Here is a 20,046-nt window from a genome sequence, read left to right on the forward strand (position 1 = left end):
TTGGATATTGTTTGCCTTAATAAAGTGAGTAAATTAAACATACAGTGGTTAAATTAAAACTTTTTTCTACTTGTCATTTTTTAAAAAGCTTAATAAAATGTATCCATAATTATCGTTATCAAACAACATGTTATATCGATGATATAAATTTTAGCTCTATCGCCCAGCCCTACTGTGTTATTTTAGTATATTGTCTTCCATGTTGTTTTATTCTGATTTTATTTTTATTTATTATTATTGTTGTTTCTCTATACTCTGTTCAGCACTTTGGTTAGCTTTGGTGTGTTAACATGTGCTATATAAATAAAATGTACTTACTTACTTACTTAATATTGCTTTGATAATACACAATTACATTTTAAATACTTTACATACACCATTTTATAGTGTCAGAACAGTAGTTCGATGACCAGCAGGTGGAGCATGTTTATCATTGACAGTGTATAAATATGAGCAAATGACAACAACTTTCAGAGTGAACCTTCATCATCCACTAGAAAGTATCTCAGTCGAAATTTCATTAAACTGCTGGTCATGTTCCTACACCGGTTAAGTGTTTCTCTTGCATTGGTCTGTAAGTATCTTTTAAAATAGTTATGATTTTTTTAATAGTTTTCCCAGAAACAATTCAGATAAAAGTACCATAGAAAATTTAAGGACTGTGCAATATGTATAGTAATCATATTTAGTTATGTTTAGTAAGGGTCTTTAGCAATGTGTACATTTGTTTTTTGATATATGTCTGTGTATTATGCATCTGTGTGGCTGAAAAAAGTGTTAAGAAGAGTATGTAAAAGTATAAAAATTTTAACAGAAACATAGTGATACTCTGTTTTACGGTTTGCTTGAATCACTGAGCTGTCATAAATTTAGTGTCATTTTTGCAGGGTGGGTGTCTGCTGATGAAGATGTACTCCTATGCAAATCTGAAGATTATGCGAGACCTTATTCTGTACTTTTTGAAAAGTTTGGTTTATTTGAGAATAACAGTATGTTAAAGTACTTAAGAGCTTTAAATAACTATATCAATGCCACCAAGGTTTATGTGAACCTGCTTGTGACCTCCATCACAGATGTGGTATGTGACCAGCTTCATTTACTTTAATCATTACAACATAAATTGAAATGTCACAAAGTTGTGTTTTATCACTAAACATTTGCTTTTATTCACAGAATGAAAAAGCTCAGAGCATTTCAACACAAGTAACACTTTTAACTGTAAGTGTTTTTAAATCTCCTGTGTTACTCAAACTGCAAAGATGTAAAACAGATGTTTGCTTTGTCATGATTTATATATTATATAGTATTTAATTGTCAATCATCTTAAAATACTTTTGCAGTCTTGGGACACAGACATTTGGTGGAGCTTCTCAGATTTTTGTGGCATTAAATCCTTTGCAGTTCCAAAAGATTTGTTTTGGATTCCAGACATTGTTTTTGCAGAAAGGTAAGAACTTTTAAAATTGTATTGTCATCAATTAAGCTCAGCAATGCATCACATAATGCCATTGGATGTGTCTGTAAAAAAGAAGGGTCACAGATCAGTTGTTATTGCATGTCCAAAATGCCCCTACAGGTATTTGGGTGAGAGAGAAAAAAACACTGACTGTGTCCGAAACCGCATATTTCCATTCAATATAGTAGGCAAAAAGCAGTAGGCGAGCGAATAGTATGTCCGAATCCTCAACATAGAAGTGTAGGTGAGAATTACCAGGATTTTGGACTACTACTCGCAAGATTCGGAGGTACGTATACTTAAGTAGCATCTGAACCGCCTACTTACCTACTATATAGTAGGAGAAAACAGTATGTGAAAGGAGTAATATGTCAGAATCCTCAGTATTCATAACACGGAAGGCGAGAAATCCCCAAATACCCTTCTGTGTCCGCCCAGATTCTGTAGCACTGATCAACTGATCTTTTTTTAAAGTTACATTTTCTCACTTTAAGTGAAAATTTTAAGGTAATAAAAAGCATCGATTTTAGGCGTTACCAATGATTTTTAAAAGTTTATCCATCATTTACATTGTATATTATGCTAATTTTATATTTAAGTAGGCTGTCTTAATACATTGCCTGCTCATTAAAAACCTTGGTTCCGGTAAAGTCCTTGAATAAGTTTTGCTAATATACGTTATCAAACCCTTGCTTTAGTTCAGTCCTTGTCGGTTTTCATCTATGTTACCTGTGTACCATCGTCTACATCATTATCAGTGTTACCTGTGCTCCACCAACGTGACACTGATCTCCAGTCATTAATATTTTTGTTTTGTTTATTTAGCATCAAGACGGAGTTTGGAGCAAACGAGTCTCCGTATTTGCAGTTACATTCTAATGGTGTTATTGTCAAGTTGGATATGTTATCTCTGACCACAGTCTGTAAGATGGACCTGTACATGTTTCCATTCGACACACAAATCTGCAGTCTAACCCTTCAATCTTTAGTCTATGAAGGTCAAAACAAAAACAAACATAAATGTATAACAGTTATAGTTGTTCACATAAATTGTTTAACTTGTATAACATTATATGTTATATTGCCTCTTTATATTTTTCCACAGATCATCAGCTAATAATTTCTCAGATCTCTTCTTCAGAATACCTTACCTTGAAATCTCAGGAGACCTTTGAGACTGAGGGAGAGTGGGAATTGCTCTATATAAATAACTCTGAAACTGATTTGAATTCTTGGTGGCTAAGCAGAAGTCACATGACATTTCAGGTACATAGCAAAGGACACAAATTCATTGTGATGTTAATGTTTAAACTACTTAATTTATGAGTTAAAGCTTAATTTTGAGTGAAGTGATGATTGAAGTCTGTTGTTGGATTTATAGAAAAGTTACTCTATTTTTTTGTGGAATGGCGGCACAGATTTCAAGCAATAGTTAAAAAGCATGTGGGCACTCACTTCTAATGAGTGTAAAAAATAATCTATGTCAGTATTTACAGTAAAAAAAAAAGGGAACATCTTGTCAGAAATGTTTATCAAAGTATGCGGGCATATCCTCTCAAGTTCGTCTGTTGGCTACACCGCTGCGATTTTTTGACTCAAACCCTCCTACCATTGGTTCCTAAACTGTGTGGATACGGGAATCATTCAGACAATGATGGGCTGTTGCAGTCCTTTACACCAGTGGTTTTCAACTCCAGTCCTCGGCCCCCCCCTCCCAGAAAATTTTAGATGTCTCCTTATATGAAACACCTGAATCCACTCACATAGCTAACAGAAAAAAGTTCTAAGAACGTTCCCTGAAAGAATGTTACATTTTACCATTTTTAAACGTTATGACAATGTCATGTTTTAATGTTCACACAATGTTTAAAACAACAACTGTTTATTATATTGACTTGTTTGATGGTTATGTAAATGATAGAGAAACATTGCATTTTATTATTTTATAAAACATTATTTCTGAATGTTCAGTAAATAAATTGCTGTAGAAAACACAATTCACTTATTACACAGCAAAATCCCCAGTGTTAAATTAACACTGCTCGGTGTTTATATAATCCACACCAAGATTGGTGTTAAAAAAACACTAAATCAGTGTTAAAGTTAATAAGATAATGAAGTGATTGAGTCATTAATGGTGAACACCTGCTGGTCATTCCGTGTTAAATCAACTCAATTTTGGAATTGTTCCTGTCTTAAAATTTTTATTTTGTTGACTCTTTATCTGGAGAAAGTAATACTAAAATGAGGAAGAAAGCCAAAATATTAAATGCAATAGATAAAATGCCTAGAGTTTAATGAACACTATCATCATCTCTGTTAGAAAACTAAAATTACAACTTGCTTGCAGAGTTACATGGATGATAGGTTTAACTTCTAAAGAACTGCTGTAAATCTGTTTACTAAAGTAAGTCACCATTGTTCCGATTAGTGTTTCCTTTAGTTGGGTACTTGGGTCTTGAAGTTTAGTGTTAGTTTTCTTCTACTCATTGTGGCAGTGTGTTTATAAAACACATCTGTTAAAGCAGAGGAAGATGAGAGAAATGAAGTCTATAACTGTTACTATGTTAATTAGTATGAAAGTATAAGTTTTGGGATTCAATGATATCATAAAGAAGTAATCACTGAATATAAGTGTTTAATTTATGTTCCGCCAACCCTGTGAAGCTCCCATGAAATCCAACAGCACTGTGAAAGTCCACATACCCTGAAGAGTTAAATATTGTTTACCTAAATCTAATCTGTGGTGTATGTCAGACACACTGAGAGATCAACAATCAGCCTATAAAACACAATCATGGTGACAATCAACAACAAAGCTTCATGCCGCAATGCATGCTGGGTACCAAACTCAATCATACATCCCATCATGCATTGCAACATGACAAAAATTTTGCACCTTTCTTACCATTAACTGTCACCATCGTTGAGATTTGTATCAGAAATCATGAAGTCTCTCTTAAGCAAAAAACAACAACAAAAAATATTCAATATAATGTCATTTGCATAGAGCTTTTTTATATGTTTGTTTCATCATAATTAATTTGTGATTAAATGTTTCATTGATTTGTAGAGTAGAATATAATAAAAATAAACAATCTGAGAAGGTCTGGAAGGTTTTCCCTCTACATAAAGCAATGAACAAGTGGTCTTACTAAAACATTGTTACTATTGCTAAACGAGGAGAGTTAGATCAGTTAAAGTCAAGGGACAAATGCCTAACTAAAGGAAACACTAATCACAATAATGGTGACTTCAAATGAACTCATAACAAACACAAACTTAAGATTTAATGTGATACATTTTGTGATAAATGTCTATTTGACTTGTGAGACATCACATCAGAAAGAAGATTTGTCTACTAAATCACGTGTGTGGATGCTGGAATAGTTGAGCACTTGTATTTTGTTCTGACAGCTGTTTAGAAGTTAAACTTATCCATTTAGAAAATAACTCTGCAAGTTATCATTTTATTTTTCAAACAGAGATGCTGATAGAGAGGCAAACGTGAAAGATTGCAGTTTTTGGAGGCATACACCCAACAGTATTCATCTATTGCATTTAATAATTTGTCTTTCTTTATTATTTTAGTATTATTTTCACCAGAAAACGAGTCATCAAAATAAAAATTTAGAGACAGGGAAATGTCCAAAATGTAATTGATTTGAATGACCAGCAGGTGTTCACCATTAATGTCTTAATCATCACTTCATTATCTCATTAACTTTAACACTGATTCAGAGTTATATTTTTAACACCAGTCTTTTTTAACACCGATCTTGGTGTGGATTATATAAACACCAAATAGTGTTGATTTAACACTGGTAGAGTTAATTTAACACTGGGGATTTTCCTGTGTAGGTTTAGATGTTGATGTTGAAACATTTGAACATTAAAACATGACATTGTCATAACGTTTAAAAATGGTAAAATGTAACATTCCTCTAACGTTGAGACAACACAAAAACGTTCTTAGAACATCAAGAAAACTGGACACTTTTTCTGTTGGCAGAACGTTTTTGGGAACCTTGGGAACATTCTTAGAACTTTTTTCTGTTAGCTGGGGTACAGGCTGGTTTTTGAGTGCCTAACAAATCACAATACATACAATATACAGTAAAGGGACATAACCCAATAGATAGAACAGCAATTGTTGCAGAATTAGACAGACAGACAAACAGACACAGACATACATGATGAAACATTATAAATGATTTGGATTCACATTAATTTATTGTTTTTTTACTGTTTATTCTTATATTGCAGATCTTTATCAGAAGGAGACCTCTGCTGTATATCATTAACTTAATTTTTCCAGTATTTTGTTTCCTTGTGCTGGATTTGGCCTCCTACTTCATAAATGCATCTGAAGCAGAGAAGCTGGGCTTTAAAGTGACTTTACTGCTGTCTATTTCTGTGTTACTGCTGATTCTAAATGACAAGCTGCCATCTACTGCCAGTAAAATCCCACTGATTGGTAAGTCAACATGACTTTTAACATAAAAAATAATAATATAAATACAGCTGCAAGCAGTAATTACAAGGTCAAGCACAAAATGGGCACAGAAGTAAATTAGGTAGAGTTTGGTTAAGTAGTTTGAAGAACTTAAAGGGATACTCCATCGTTTTGTCATATTAAACTATGTTATTCCTTTACTAAGAAGAGTTGATACATACCTTTATCTTAGTGCGTGCACTGAAGCGCTGTGGAGCACGGCGACACTTTGGTAGCACTTAGCTTATCCCAGTTCATTCAATGGTACCAAACAGAGATGAAGTTAGAAATGACCAACACATCAACGTTTTCCCTATTTAAAACGAGTAGTTATATGACCAAATATGGTGGCACAAAATAAAATGTGGCACTTTTCAAAGCATGTTAAAAAGGGTAACTATAATGTATGGCAGAATAGCACTTTTGGGAGTACTTCGACTCGGCGCAGTAAAACTCTCCTTCTCAATATAATAGTATGGAAGTAGGCGGTTTCGGACGCAGCAGGTGTTTCTCAATGTCAAGGATACTTCCTTGGCAGGACTGGTCTTTCCAAGTCACTTCCTTAAGAGGCTAAGGGAGGCTCCTTTTTAGCATTCGGAGAACACGTAAATGGATTACAAGCACATAAAAGACTTCCTCATTTACTCATTCCCTGTTTGGTCTTGTTACACATGCAGTAAATGCTGAACTATCGCTTTAAAAGTTAACAGGTGTTTAAGAATTTCACAGAATTTAGCAATACAATCGTTCTTTATGGTCTGCTATTTTTACAGGGATGTACTGCGGGGGGATTTTCACCCTTATTGGCCTAAGTATTTTGGAGACCATATTTGTGAATTATCTGATTACTAAAGGAGAAACGATCAAACCAGAAACTGCGGCAACTACTCGAGATGGTAAGAGAACTCAAAATTTGAATGCAAATGTAGCATTTTCATTTACCTTTATTTCATATAGTGGTAAGATTTTACAGTGCATTTTACAGGTTGCATTTGATAACATGAAGCAATATATTTTGCAATTTAAAAACCAAACATTGTTTTCTCTGTTAATGTTATTAATGCAAATACAATTGCTCATGTTAGTTCATTCTGCCATAACTAGTGTTAACAGTTACCATTTCTAATTTTAAATTTTTATTAGTAAATTCTGAAATTTATATGAGCTAAGATAATTAAGGGCACACTCACATTATCCAAACTAAACCATGCCCCAGCGCGATCCCTACTCTCCCAGATGCACGCAAACTCACACTGTACTTTTATCGAACCGAGCTCAGGCGAGCTTTCGTCATTAAGATGCGATTGTTTTGAAAAAAGCAGTAAGTAAAGCGCTCTCTTAACACTGGAACCCATCTTAATGTTAAGTCTGTTTTTTTATTCGGAGTCGTTTGCTTCGCGATTACAGACAGCCCTCTTACATGTCATCATATTGCTTAGTTGATCTGTCACATGTGTAGCTCGGACATTCACCTAACCCTGCTGCGTGCATCAAAAGGTTTTTACGGAGGCAGATGAAGTTAAGTGGTCGCAGAATTGACATCTTCACCTTTTGAATCGTGAACCGCGCTCCAACCCACCTCTGCAACCCGGCTGGGCGTTGATTAACCAATCCAGAGCAATCACACTAGTCAAACGAACCAGGTTTTGGGGGTCAAATAGTGTGAGTACACCCTAAATGTTGTAGAAGTATTATTTATTGTTACATTATGTTAGCTTATGCATTTACTAATGTTATCAAATACACAGAGGTAATGCAAGGACTGACAAGGGAACAGAACTAAAATGATGCACTGTCACATTAAAGCCATCTGTTTACATAAGAGGTATCGCTCTTTTGCAGTTGCTGCATCTAGGTTATGGAACGGTTTTACCACAATATATTAGGCAAAGCTCCTCCCTAAAAGAATTTAAGCACCACCTAAGAAAATATTATTTTATGATAGCTTTTAAATAGACATTGTTGTGTGGGCTTTACTTTCCTTTTTTTATGACTTATATTTGAATCTGAGGTATTTGTTTGTTTGCACTTCACTGTAAAAAAATTCCGTAGAAATCACAATGTTATTGCAGCTGGGTTGCTGGAAATTTACCGTAGATTTACATTTTTTACTGGCAAGAGTTTGTTCAAATTTAAATAAATTTTAAATATTAACAAGTCTTTATCTTTACAGAATAAAATTATACAATAACAACCTCATGCAAAGCATTCTGGAAACCAGAAATCATCATCAACCCTTTTCTGTTTTTTGGTTCAGATTTTGTTTCCCAGAAGGTTTTGTTTGATGCTGTGTTTTGTGTTTTACTCTGTAAAGACAAAGACTTGTTTATAGGGGTGTGCAGCGGAGTCAGTATTTGTATCTGTATTTGTATCTGTAACAATCTCAAAATTATTTGTATCTGTATTTGTATTCGGATGGAACCGGAAGTGGGCGGGTCTTAAACCAAATGTTTGTCATATTACATGAAAATGGCATTTTAAATGAATTTTTGCTTTTATTATAATTATAACTTAAATAACTGTAAATATTTATTAGAAATAATATTACAAAATTTTAATCAAAAAGACAAATAATTTGATTCTCATTAATAATATGCATGGAAAACAAACTTCCCATTTTCAAATCCTCATACAGCTTGTGCCTCTGTGCGTTGAACTTGAGAGCGCGTTGACTGTACATCACCTTTAAGCGTTTATTGTGTCTTTCAGCACAGTTACATACAGTATGTGACCCATTCTGTTTAAATTAGTGGGAGGTTTTCAGTAAAAATAAGTAGCCTATATTAATCCCTTGTCTAGCGATTCAAATACTTTAGTAATTAAACATCTAAAATGATCGTTATTTGTACGTTTTCTGAGAGTGAAATGATTAATCTAATAAGATGCGTGTCATGTCTGACATCTTGGTTTCAGTTTAAAAACATGCAGGAATTTGAAAATAAAATGCAGGACTTGCTTGACGTTTAAAGAGTTATTAAGAGAGATAACTTCGGGACTAATTTAAGTTAAAAAGCTATTAAGACTGACAAGACTCGCGCTGACTGACAGATCCGAAACGCAACGCACAGACACGCAGTATGTGCACTGACAGAATAGTTCAAAAACAACGGTTTTGACAAGAATTTATGAAAGCATAATAGGCATTACAACAAACTTGCTGAGCTCATTATTATCTATGTCCATACAGCGTTTGCTCGAACAGAACGAATTGTTTAAAAAAAAAACTTTCTCATTAATCTTTATCTGAATTAATAAATAATCAGATATTCGTTTAAAATGTCAAATAATGTTAATTGCAATTCATGTCATAGTAATCTTGCTTTTAAAATGTTACATTTTCATATTTTTATCTATTTACTTATTTATTTTTTTTATATTCACCTTGATTGACAATGAAGCTTGCTTTAACTTTAAGTAATTAAAAGATCATCTGTGACCGAAGTTACACGGAGACACAGAGTTATTAACGAATATTTTATTATCAGAGTGCAGCATTTTATCAAGGTATTTTGGTCTGGTGTAATTAAATTTAAAAAAAGATAATTTTTTACAGTTGGGTTAAAAGAAGTTTGATATTAGCAGCGTTTTTAAACTAATTCCAAACTAGCTTGCGTCTCTAAATAAGAGACATGCAGAAAATGTCATTCATGTCCATTTATAGATTGCACTCATTCACTTCACACATATATTATACGTGCTTTAAGGGGTTTATAATTTAGCACTGTTTCAGTAAACACGTGATTATGTCTGGCCGAATATTTTTTCTGTTATTCGGATGAATTCGTTATTCGTTTTGACGCCATTATCCGTACCCTTCCGAATAACGTATTCGGCTTCGGGCACATCCCTACTTGTAAATGTTTAATGTTCATTTAACCTTGAACAAAATGTTGCCAGTAAAAAACATAAATTTAAATCTACGGTAAGTTACCGGCAACCCAGCTGCAATTTCTGCTGATTTTTTTACAGTGTTTTTACCAGGTAACCCTGTGACTACAATGTTTAAAATGTTATTTTACTTTGTTACCAGTGTTTTTTGGTTTGGTTTGTAAACCAGTGTAGTCAACAAACTATTGTATTAACTCTTTCCCTGCCATTGACGAGATATCTCGTCAATTAAGAGAAAACGCTTCCAATGACGAGATTTTTCGTCTTTCCGCAATTTTTTAAAACCGGAAGTATTGCCCTATGGCAAGCTGCTGCATGTCCGTGTCTGTTTTAAAGATCGCTCTGAATGGGATCTCTATGAAAAGTCCGTCACAAAAATGGAATTATTTTTGCTTTTTGCTCAAAATGTGGTGTTTTTGCAAAAACCTACCCATATTCAAAAGCTGATTCCAAAAGAACCACTAAAGGTAGGATGAAACGGTTTTTTTTTGTTTGAAAGCAGAGGGTCTGTTCTTTCATTTGGTATATTGTATGTTTATTTATTTAAAGAAGAACATTTTCTGGAAGGCATTAAACTTTGGTGAAAATCATGAAAAATGCTGGCGCTGGCTGGCAACTTTTTTTTAAAAACGCTGGCGGTGAAAGAGTTAATATGTGCTCTAGAAATAAAGTGAACATTGAGAATTGGACATAAGACTACGTGCAGCACGGGATCTGTTACCAAAACTATACCAAGCTGGTGGGGGGCATAAACAGAAGATGAATGTCCAAGGGAAAATACAAGAGGTAAAAACACAAGGGTGGAGCCAACGGAGGAAGGAGGCAGGGTGGGACGCAGGAGGAGCCTGGTGGAGATGAGTGGTGCAGGGCCGAGGTTCAGCCAGAGGACCAGAAGTCTGGAGTGGATCCAGAGCAACGAGAGATCAAGGTGGAGCTGGAGGGATAAGGGAGCCGTGTGGAGTCTCTGGGATGGAGGACCACAGTAGAGCTGAGGGAGCACAGAGCCAAGATAGTGCTGAATGGCTGACCAGGCAAGGTGGAGTCATGGGCACTGAGGAGCCAGGCATTACAAGTGGATCCTCTCTAAAGAGTTAAAGGGGTCATATTATGAGATTTTTTTAAGATGTAAGATAAATCTTTGGTGTCCCAAGAGTGTGAAGGTGAGGATTTAACTCAAAATACCCCACAGATAATTAATTACAGCATGTTAAAATTGCAAATTTGTAGGTCTGAGCAAAAGTGAGCCGTTTTTGGGTGTGACATTTAAAATGCAAATGAGCGGATGAAGTCCAAACACTGATCACAATGATGGTGATTTGTTGTAATTGAAACTCAATTGTGCTGTCAAGTCCTTCTTTTCTTCCTCTTACTCTCTGAACTGAATGGCAGTGCTGTGGTTGGATAGTGCAGATTAAGGGGGCGGTATTATTGTAATTTGCCTTGCTACCTACCTCACAAAACAGGCGAAATCTGAACGACCTAATTTTTCACATGATTGCAGTAAATGGCTTACCCAAACAAAGTTACTGGGTTGATCTTTATCAAATTTTCTAGGTTGATAGAAGCACTGGGGACCCAATTATAGCACTTAAACATGGAAAAAGTCTGATTTTCATGCTATGACCCCTTTAAGAGGAAGATGATTGCAGATGGGGTGGAGCAAAGGAGCTGCAAGAAACCCGTAGAGGTGAAGGGATAGTCGGCTTCAGGGAGAAGAGCCAGTGAGGACACTGGAAAATTAGAGCTGTCTGGAACCACAGAGGGCACAGGACTGTCAAAGCTGAGTAAACCAGTGGGGGCACATTAGATTCAGAGCTTGGAAGAACCAATGAGGGCACATGAAAGTCAGAGCTGAGCTGGACAAGAACAAAAGGGTGAGCAAGATACAGGGCAGGATTGGGTCATCAAGCACACCCACTACAGGCAGCTGGGGTTGAGTCCAGGAGCAGCAACATCAGTGGGGATAGACCCAACATAAAAATCAATGAGCCAACGTTCCTTACCTAACTCTTTTTTTACAAAACCGGCTCCAAGTGGTGCTTGACGAAAGCCTCCTGCCTCACAATCAACATAGCAGCCGGCTCTGGCTCTGGCTCTGGCTCTGGCTCTGGCTCTGGCTCTGGCTCTGGCTCTGGCTCTGGCTCTGGCTCTGGCTCTGGCTCTGGCTCTGGCTCTGGCTCTGGCTCTGGCTCTGGCTCTGGCGTTGCTTCAGCTCGTGGTCTGTGGCTCATGCCCTTGTTTGGTGGTGTGTTGGGCATAGTCAAAAATCCCCCTGTGCCTCGCAGATGGTGAAGAGAGAACCGAAGTTTGTTATTCTATGAAATGCGCAAAGGACAGGAGGACAGGGAGGTATAGCTTACACGTTTCATTGAGTTCATGTTTAAGCTGCAGTATAGTAAGATTAGTTAAGAAAACATTTTGTTAGTTAAGAAAACTAACAAAATGAGGCGTGATTATGATTACTTTTTGCATAGTGTAAGATCTTGTGGGAATAGAGTCTCATGCACTTTGTGTTGTTTTAGGGATAACTCAATATCTTCTTACATGGCCGCAGGAAGTGGGGGTGATGATATCTGAATTTGTCAGTAATTTTTCTGTTTGTCTTGTCACAGTGCATTTACAAACCAAAACATTTACAATTGTCAAAAATGGATCAACATAATCATGTTAAGCAGCGTAATTTTTTATAATCTTGACATCTTCACAAAAAGCAATCACATTCAACTTAACTTTGAAACACATCTTTCTTTACCAATGCACATGTGTTTTTACATAAACGCACAAAAACATTAAAATAAAGAAACTAAAGATTTAACTTAGTGATAACAAGAGTCAAGGACCCAACTAAAGCAAAACACTGATCACAATAATGGTGGTTTGTTGAAATCTCAATCTTTTTTTCAATATTAATGGAGGGTGCAAACCTGATATTGATTCAATGCAGTTAACATTGACAAATCAACTGTTTTTAACATTGTTTCAATGGTTTGCATGCTATCTGGGATGTCAGGGTGTTTTTCAGGCATGCAAGCTCGGCTTAAATATTTAAACCCGCACTAACTTTATGTGATTTGCAGCAACCACTTTTATCAATATTAGCCTATTTCTGCTTCTGATTAATAGTGCATATATTCATCTGAGAACTGATGATGTCTGTGTGTTTCAGACCCTGGCTGTGTGCACTGAAGTGTATATGACAATAAAGTAATAAAAGTTTTAAAATTTATTTTAAATAGGCCTATAGGCTCATAGGTTTTTTGTTAAAAACGACCCTGTCCTCTTACATCAAAATCTTCTGCCATTTTCTTTAAAAACCCTTGGTTTAGACTTGATTTGTGACAGAGGAGATACCTAAAACGTCAGTGTCTTTACACAGCAAAATCCCCAGTGTTAAATTAACACCGGGTCGGTGTTTATATGGGTACCACCAGCAAGGTGTTAAAAGTAACACCGAAGCAGTGTTAGAATTAAATAGATACTTTAGCAATCATTTGAGTGATTATTTGATTATTGAAGACACCTGGTGATAATGAGCCGAACTACAACTACAACTTCCAGCCACTGCCTTAGATAAAATCAACTGAAAAGATTAATTTGATTAAATTGTTTACATAGTCAAAAAATTCAGTACTCGCAGAAAATAAAATTTTGATCAAATATATATTATTCTCTATTGGTTTTAACTTGCAGATCAAGCTTTTCACGTTTTATTTTTAAATACTTGCTGGAAAGTTTATTTTGTGCCTCATGTGCAGATATCATGAATCACCCCATTAATTGCAACAATGGTGACATAATTTATGTTGCAATGCATGATGGGAGTCATGAGTTTTATACTATGGTGGAACCCAGCATGCTTTGCAACATTATGTTTGTCACCATGGTTCCGATTATTGGGGTGGTTTGTTGAAACCTTTGCAACAAACAATGTGTTTAACAAACACTGTTGCAAAGACCTCAAAGACAGAAACAAGAGTCAACCCACCCAACTAAAGGAACCACTGATCACCATAATGGTGACCAAACAATTTCAAAGTAGACAAAAGTCAGTCTGTTCCTATATGGGGAGGCTGCAGCCTCCCCCTACTCGTCTGTTTTGTAATAAGAGAGATGTCTTTTCAGTTGATTTTATTTAAGGCAGTGGCTGGAAGTTGTAGTTGTAGTTTGGCTCATTATCACCAGGTGTCTTCAATAATCAAATAATCACTCAAATGATTGCTAAAGTATCTAATTAAATCTAACACTGCTTCGGTATTACTTTTAACACCCTGCTGGTGGTACCCATATAAACACCGAGCCGGTGTTAATTTAACACCGGGGATTTTGCTGTGTACGTTCTTTACTACACCACTGCGTCACTAAGGGGCTGTTTACACTTGGTTTTAAGATGTGTTTTCATCGATCGGATCACAAGTGGAAGAGAGAGACACATTACGTTTACACCTGGTATTTAAATCCGTCTCTTTTGTCCACTTTCGACCGCATCTGTCCTGAATACTGTGAGGGGGTGGTCTGTGAGACGGTGGGCGAGTCTCTCTGCTGTCATTCAAACGCGAGCGGGAGTAATTATGAGTTTATATGGACGCAAACTTATATTATGTCGGAGCCCGCTGCTTGTTTAGCAAGTATACATGCTGCACAGTGTTTTGTACGTTTATTTGTTGGAGCTTTCTCTGAATTTTCAGCGCAATTGATGAAATAGGATCGCGCAACTTTCACGCTTTCAAAACGAAACTACGGAGAACACCCACAGTAGTGTTATCAATGAAAGGCTAAAAATAGCGCTGTTCACCGTATGTTCATGGCAGAAGTCAAAAAAAGATGTAAATTAGTGTTTAATACCTCAGATTAGATAATTGGGCGGAGAGAAGGCGGTCGCGTGTGGCTGTTCGAACACATTCAACCACATTGCGTTCCGCAACTCCAAAGCGATCAGATCGAAAGTGGTTTCGACTACCTCTGAATGTGGTTGAAAGGGGTCGAAAGTGGACGCGTTCAAAACGTTTTGAACACCGTTTACACCTGGCATTAACGTCGTCCACTTGTGATCCGATCGACGAAAACGCATGTTAATGCCAAGTGTAAACAGCCTCTAAGCATCGTACACTTCGCCCTGAAACTATTTTTAATTCGCATTGGCTGCTAGCTAGTTATTATGGTTTATAAAGTTTTAAATATAGATATTTTTCTTACACAATTGCATATATTGCACTCAGAAAACCTTTATTAATCCCATGAAGCCATGTGTGAAGGATGGATTCAGTTTTTTGGGCTTGAAAGTCGTGGACCCTGATTTGTACTGTTATACCGTGTGTGCCTCATACATCTTGAAAAGTGAAGCCTTTGGCTCTTTGTAGTAGTATTTTTTTTCTTTTTTGTGATAAGTTTTGTTTTAGCTAGTAATTTGATGCTATAGAAACGGGGGGTGTCAGTATGATTGCCGTGGTTGAATTGGGCATGCAAGCGTTTGGGCGGAAGTTTGATCCCACGGCTCCACGGACAAACCCTTTTGCGCATACCCTGGCTCCAAACTGATGTGTTTACATAACATGGCAGTGCCCATTGTCGGACATTTTTGGCTTTAAAGGGGTCATATGATGAAAATGTTAGCATTGCCACTTTGTAGGTGTGAGCAAAAATAGGTCATTGAAATTTGGCTTTCATTATGATGTCATAAGGATATCTTATTAGAATAATACCGCCTCCTTAATCTGAACTCTCCAACCACTGCACTGCCGTTTAGTGCAGAGAGAAAGAGAGAGAAAAGAAGGACTTGACAGCACAATTGAGTTTGAATTACAACAAATCACCATCATTGTGATCAGTGTTTGCACTTCATCCGCTCATTTGCATTTTAAAAAACACACCCAAAACGACACATTTTTGGACTTGACAGCACAATAGAGTTTCAATTACAACAAATCACCATCATTGTGATCAGTGTTTGCACTTCATCCGCTCATTTGCATTTTAAAAAACACACCCAAAACGACACATTTTTGCTCAAACCTACAAAGTGGCAATGCTAACATTTTCATCATATGACCCCTTTAATTCATTACAATGAAAGGAAGCAATGTCGCATCGTCCATCTTTTTTTACAGTCTATGTCAGGGGTGCCCAACCCTGCTCCTGGAGGGCTACTGTCCTGCAGACTTCAGTTCCAACCCAGCTCAAACACACCTGTCTATAATTATCAAGCAACCGTGAACAGCTTGATTAGCTGCTTCAGCTGTGTTTGATTGGTGTTGGAGCTAAAATCTGCAGGACGGTAGCCCTCAAAGAACAGGGTTGGGCAGCCCTGGTCTATGTGTTATACAGCTTGGAAGATGATAGACATATGTATCTTTGATGGCTTGAAGGTACAGGTATGTATATCATTGGGAAATTTTCATTTTTTTGCTGAACTATCGCTTTAACAGTTACTAGTTTTAAGAATGTTTCCGTATTTAAGAGATTAGCAATGCAATAGTTCTTTATGGTTTGTTGTTTTTACAGGGATTTACTGTGGTGGGATTTTCACACTAATTGGTCTTAGTATTCTGAAGACCAACTTTGTGAATTATCTGATTGCAAAAGGAGAAAAGATCAAATCAGAAGCTGCGGAAACTGCTCATGATGGTAAGTATGAACTCAGAATTTGAATGTTAGTAGCATTTCCATGTATCTTAATTTCATATAGTGGTAAAATTTTTACAAAAAAATTTTTTTGTGCAGATGGTGTAAGAGTTTTGCGTAACTCTCCCAACAGAGTTACTAGTGGAACTGAAGAGCCAACATCTACGGAGGACACACAAAAGAAAGTTTCACTATGGACCAGAGCAGCAAGAATTATAGATGTCACCTTCCTTGTTCTTTACATAATCACTGTTATTGTGTTTCTGTCTGTCCTTGGCAAGGCTTGGTTTGTGTTTAAATAACCTCTTTCAACCTTTTAAGACATTTACCCCCTGTGTTTTATCTAATTTTATCCATGCCCCTATCCACTCCACCTCACATCCATAGCATCTTCACCTCTCGCCTCCCTTAGAATGGGTAGGGGGTCAGTCTTTGTATGCCAATCTATTAAGACAGGTTAGTTTATTGTCATTTTGCTGCCTAATTTACTTTCATGGGAATAGGACAACTAGTAAATACTGCTGCCCATAACCACATTTTCTCATTTCTGTATACCAGCAAGCACCATCACCGACTGAGCAATCAGATTCCCCATCTTTTGTGCTATTGTAAATGGAGTTGAAAAATGAGAAAAATTTTGACAACACATTACAACACAGGAAAATCCCCAGTGTTAAATTAACTCTACCAGTGTTAAATCAACACTATTTGGTGTTTATATAATCCACACCAAGATCGGTGTTAAAAAAGACTGGTGTTAAAAATATAACTCTGAATCAGTGTTAAAGTTAATGAGATAATGAAGTGATGATTAAGACTTAATGCTGGTCATTCCGTGTCAAATCAGTTACATTTTGGAAATGTTCCTGTCTCTACATTTTTATTTTGATGACTGTTTTCTGGAGAAATGAATACTAAAATGATAAAGAAAGACAAATTACTAAATGCAATAGATGAATACTGTTAGGTGTATGCCTCCAAAAGCTGCAATCTTTCACATTTGCCTCTCTATCATCATCTCTGTTTGAAAAATAAAATAACAACTTGCAGAGTTATTTTCTAAATGGATAAGTTTAACTTCTAAACAGCTGTCAGAACAAAATACAAGTGCTCAACTATTCCAGCATCCACACACGTGATTTAGTAGACAAATCTTCTTTCTGACATGATGTAATCACAGAATGTATCACATTAAATCTTAAGTTTGTGTTTGTTTTGGGTTCATTTGAAGTCACCATTATTGTGATTAACGTTTCCTTTAGTTAGGCATTTGTCCGTTGACCTTCACAGATCTAACTCTCCTCTTTTAGCAATAGCAACAGTGTTTTAATAAGATTACTTGTTTGTTGTGTAGCTCAGTAGAGATTGTTTATTTTTATTGTACACTACATACAATTCATTTAAACACTTGATCATAAATTAATTATGAAAAAAGTCAAGCATGTAAATAAAAGCGCTATGCAAATAAAACTTGATTGAATAAGACTGCCGTAAAGCTTTAGTATTTTTTATTGTTTTTTGCTTAAGAGAGACATGATTTCTGATACAAATCTCGACGATGGTGACAGTTAATGGTAAGAAAGTTGTTAAATTTTTGTCATGTTGCAATGCATGATGGGAGTTATGAATGAGTTTTCTACCATACTGGTACCCAGCATGCGTTGTGGCATGAAGCTTTGTTGTTGATTGTCACCATGATTGTGTTTTATAGGCTGATTGTTGATGTCTCATTGTGTCTGTCTAACACCACAGATTAGATTTGGGTAAACAATATTTAACTCTTCAGGGTATGTGGATTTTACAGGACTGCTGGATTTCATGGGAGCTTCACAGGGTTGGCAGAATGTAAAATTATACACTTATATTCAGTGATTTTTTTTGTATGAGATCATTGAATCATAAGACTTACACTTTCACAATAAATAACATAGTAACAGTTTAAAAGTTCATTTCTCTCATCGTTCTCTGCGCTAACAGATGTGTTTTATAAACACACTGCCATAATGAGCAGAAGATAACTAACACTAAACTTCAAGACCCAAGTACCCAACTAAAAGAAACACTAATCGGCACAATGGTGACTAACTTTATTCACCATGTTTTCAGCTGTTCTTTAGAAGTTAAAGGGGTCATATGATGAAAATGTTAGCATTGCCACTTTGTAGGTTTGAGCAAAAATGTGTCGTTTTGGGTGTGTTTTTTAAAATGCAAATGAGCGGATGAAGTGCAAACACTGATCACAATGATGGTGGTTTGTTGTAATTCAAACTCAATTGTGCTGTCAAGTCCTTCCTTTCTCTTTCTTTCTCTCTGCACTAAACGGCAGTGCAGTGGTTGGAGAGTTCAGATTAAGGAGGCGGTATTATTCTAATAAGATATCCTTATGACATCATAATGAAAGCCAAATTTCAATGACCTATTTTTGCTCACACCTACAAAGTGGCAATGCTAACATTTTCATCATATGACCCCTTTAAACTTATCATCCATGTAACTCTGCAAGCAAGTTGTAATTTTAGTTTTCTAACAGAGATGCTGATAATGTTCATTGAACTCTAGTCATTTTGTCTATTGCATTTAATATTTTGGCTTTTTCATCATTTTGGTATTACTTTCTCCAGAAAAAGAGTCAACAAAATAAAAAATTAAAGACAGGAACAATTCCAAAATTGAGTTGATTTGACACGGAATGACCAGCAGGTGTTCATCATTAATGACTCAATCACTTCATTATCTTATTAACTTTAACACTAATTTAGTGTTTTTTTAACACCAATCTTGGTGTGGATTATATAAACACCAAGCAGTGTTAATTTAACACTGGGGATTTTGCTGTGAAGTGTTATGGACATCTGTATGGAGCGAGATATGCGTCTTTATTAAATGCGATAAATTAAATGATCTGAGAGAAATAAAGCATATTTGAGAGAAAAAGTTTTCATACCAATAGCAAAAAATAATAATATTTGAGAGAAAAAAAAGTTTTGAGAGAAAGTATTTTATCATGATAGAACATAAAAAAAAAAAAATTGAAATTTTTAAAATTATTTCTGAGAAAAAAAATCTCTCAAGAATATGTTTTTTGCTATTAGTGTGAAAACATTTTCTCTAAAAAAAAAGTGTTTCTTTCAAAACGCTTTTCTTTGCTCTCGATGCAATTTCTTGCTCTCGTGTCAGGATTTTGCTTTCTCTGTGAAAATTGTGTCATGGGCGGGGCCACGTTCCTATTGGCCAGTCGGGTAAGCATCGTCTTATCTTGGGAATCGAACTGAATCATTACACCGTTGTTCGGTTCACCTAGATAGATGCCTTCTCTGCTTTTAGTTGAGCACGGACACTCTAATGTTTGAGTAAGATGATGACACACAACTCGATGGATAGCTGGCTGAGCAAGTTCACAGCACTGAAGATTAAACATTAAAAAAGGAAATGGTACTCTTATTCATGAATGAATGTGTATTATATTATTAGCTTGCTAATCGCTAATTAGCCATCATGCTATAGGTAAACTTGCAAATTCCAAATGAATGTTTTGATTCACTCCTTATTTAGTGAGTAGTGATCTAGTTTCTACCTTTGCACTTGCTAG

General features: G+C 36.0%; 1 protein-coding gene across 2 annotated transcripts; it reads left to right on the forward strand.

Annotated features, from left to right (window-relative positions):
• The first annotated feature begins 489 nt into the window (after positions 1-489).
• LOC135744989 (5-hydroxytryptamine receptor 3A-like) lies at positions 490-17,927 on the forward strand. Of its 2 annotated transcripts, none has more exons than XM_065263371.2 (10): positions 490-574; positions 888-1,078; positions 1,174-1,218; positions 1,341-1,447; positions 2,282-2,454; positions 2,562-2,722; positions 5,723-5,933; positions 6,725-6,847; positions 16,338-16,460; positions 16,591-17,927. In XM_065263371.2, the coding sequence occupies exons 1-10, from the start codon at positions 535-537 to the stop codon at positions 16,674-16,676; spliced, it is 1,260 nt and encodes a 419-aa protein (XP_065119443.1). In that variant the 5' UTR covers positions 490-534; the 3' UTR covers positions 16,677-17,927. The 2 variants fall into 2 exon arrangements, with proteins under 2 accessions (XP_065119443.1, XP_073670161.1); XM_073814060.1 differs by having other exon boundaries at positions 16,557-17,924.
• The last annotated feature ends 2,119 nt before the right edge of the window (positions 17,928-20,046 follow it).

This window comes from Paramisgurnus dabryanus, chromosome 3 (genome assembly GCF_030506205.2).
Source record: "Paramisgurnus dabryanus chromosome 3, PD_genome_1.1, whole genome shotgun sequence".
NCBI classification, from domain to species: domain Eukaryota; kingdom Metazoa; phylum Chordata; class Actinopteri; order Cypriniformes; family Cobitidae; genus Paramisgurnus; species Paramisgurnus dabryanus.

Excerpts from the sequence above, each read along its gene's own strand:
- LOC135744989 (XM_073814060.1), top strand. The coding sequence starts at position 535 with ATGTTCCTACACCGGTTAAGTGTTTCTCTTGCATTGGTCT. Across the intron at positions 1,079-1,173 it reads TGACCTCCATCACAGATGTG|AATGAAAAAGCTCAGAGCAT; the intron begins GTATGTGACCAG and ends TTTTATTCACAG. Across the intron at positions 5,934-6,724 it reads CAGTAAAATCCCACTGATTG|GGATGTACTGCGGGGGGATT; the intron begins GTAAGTCAACAT and ends CTATTTTTACAG.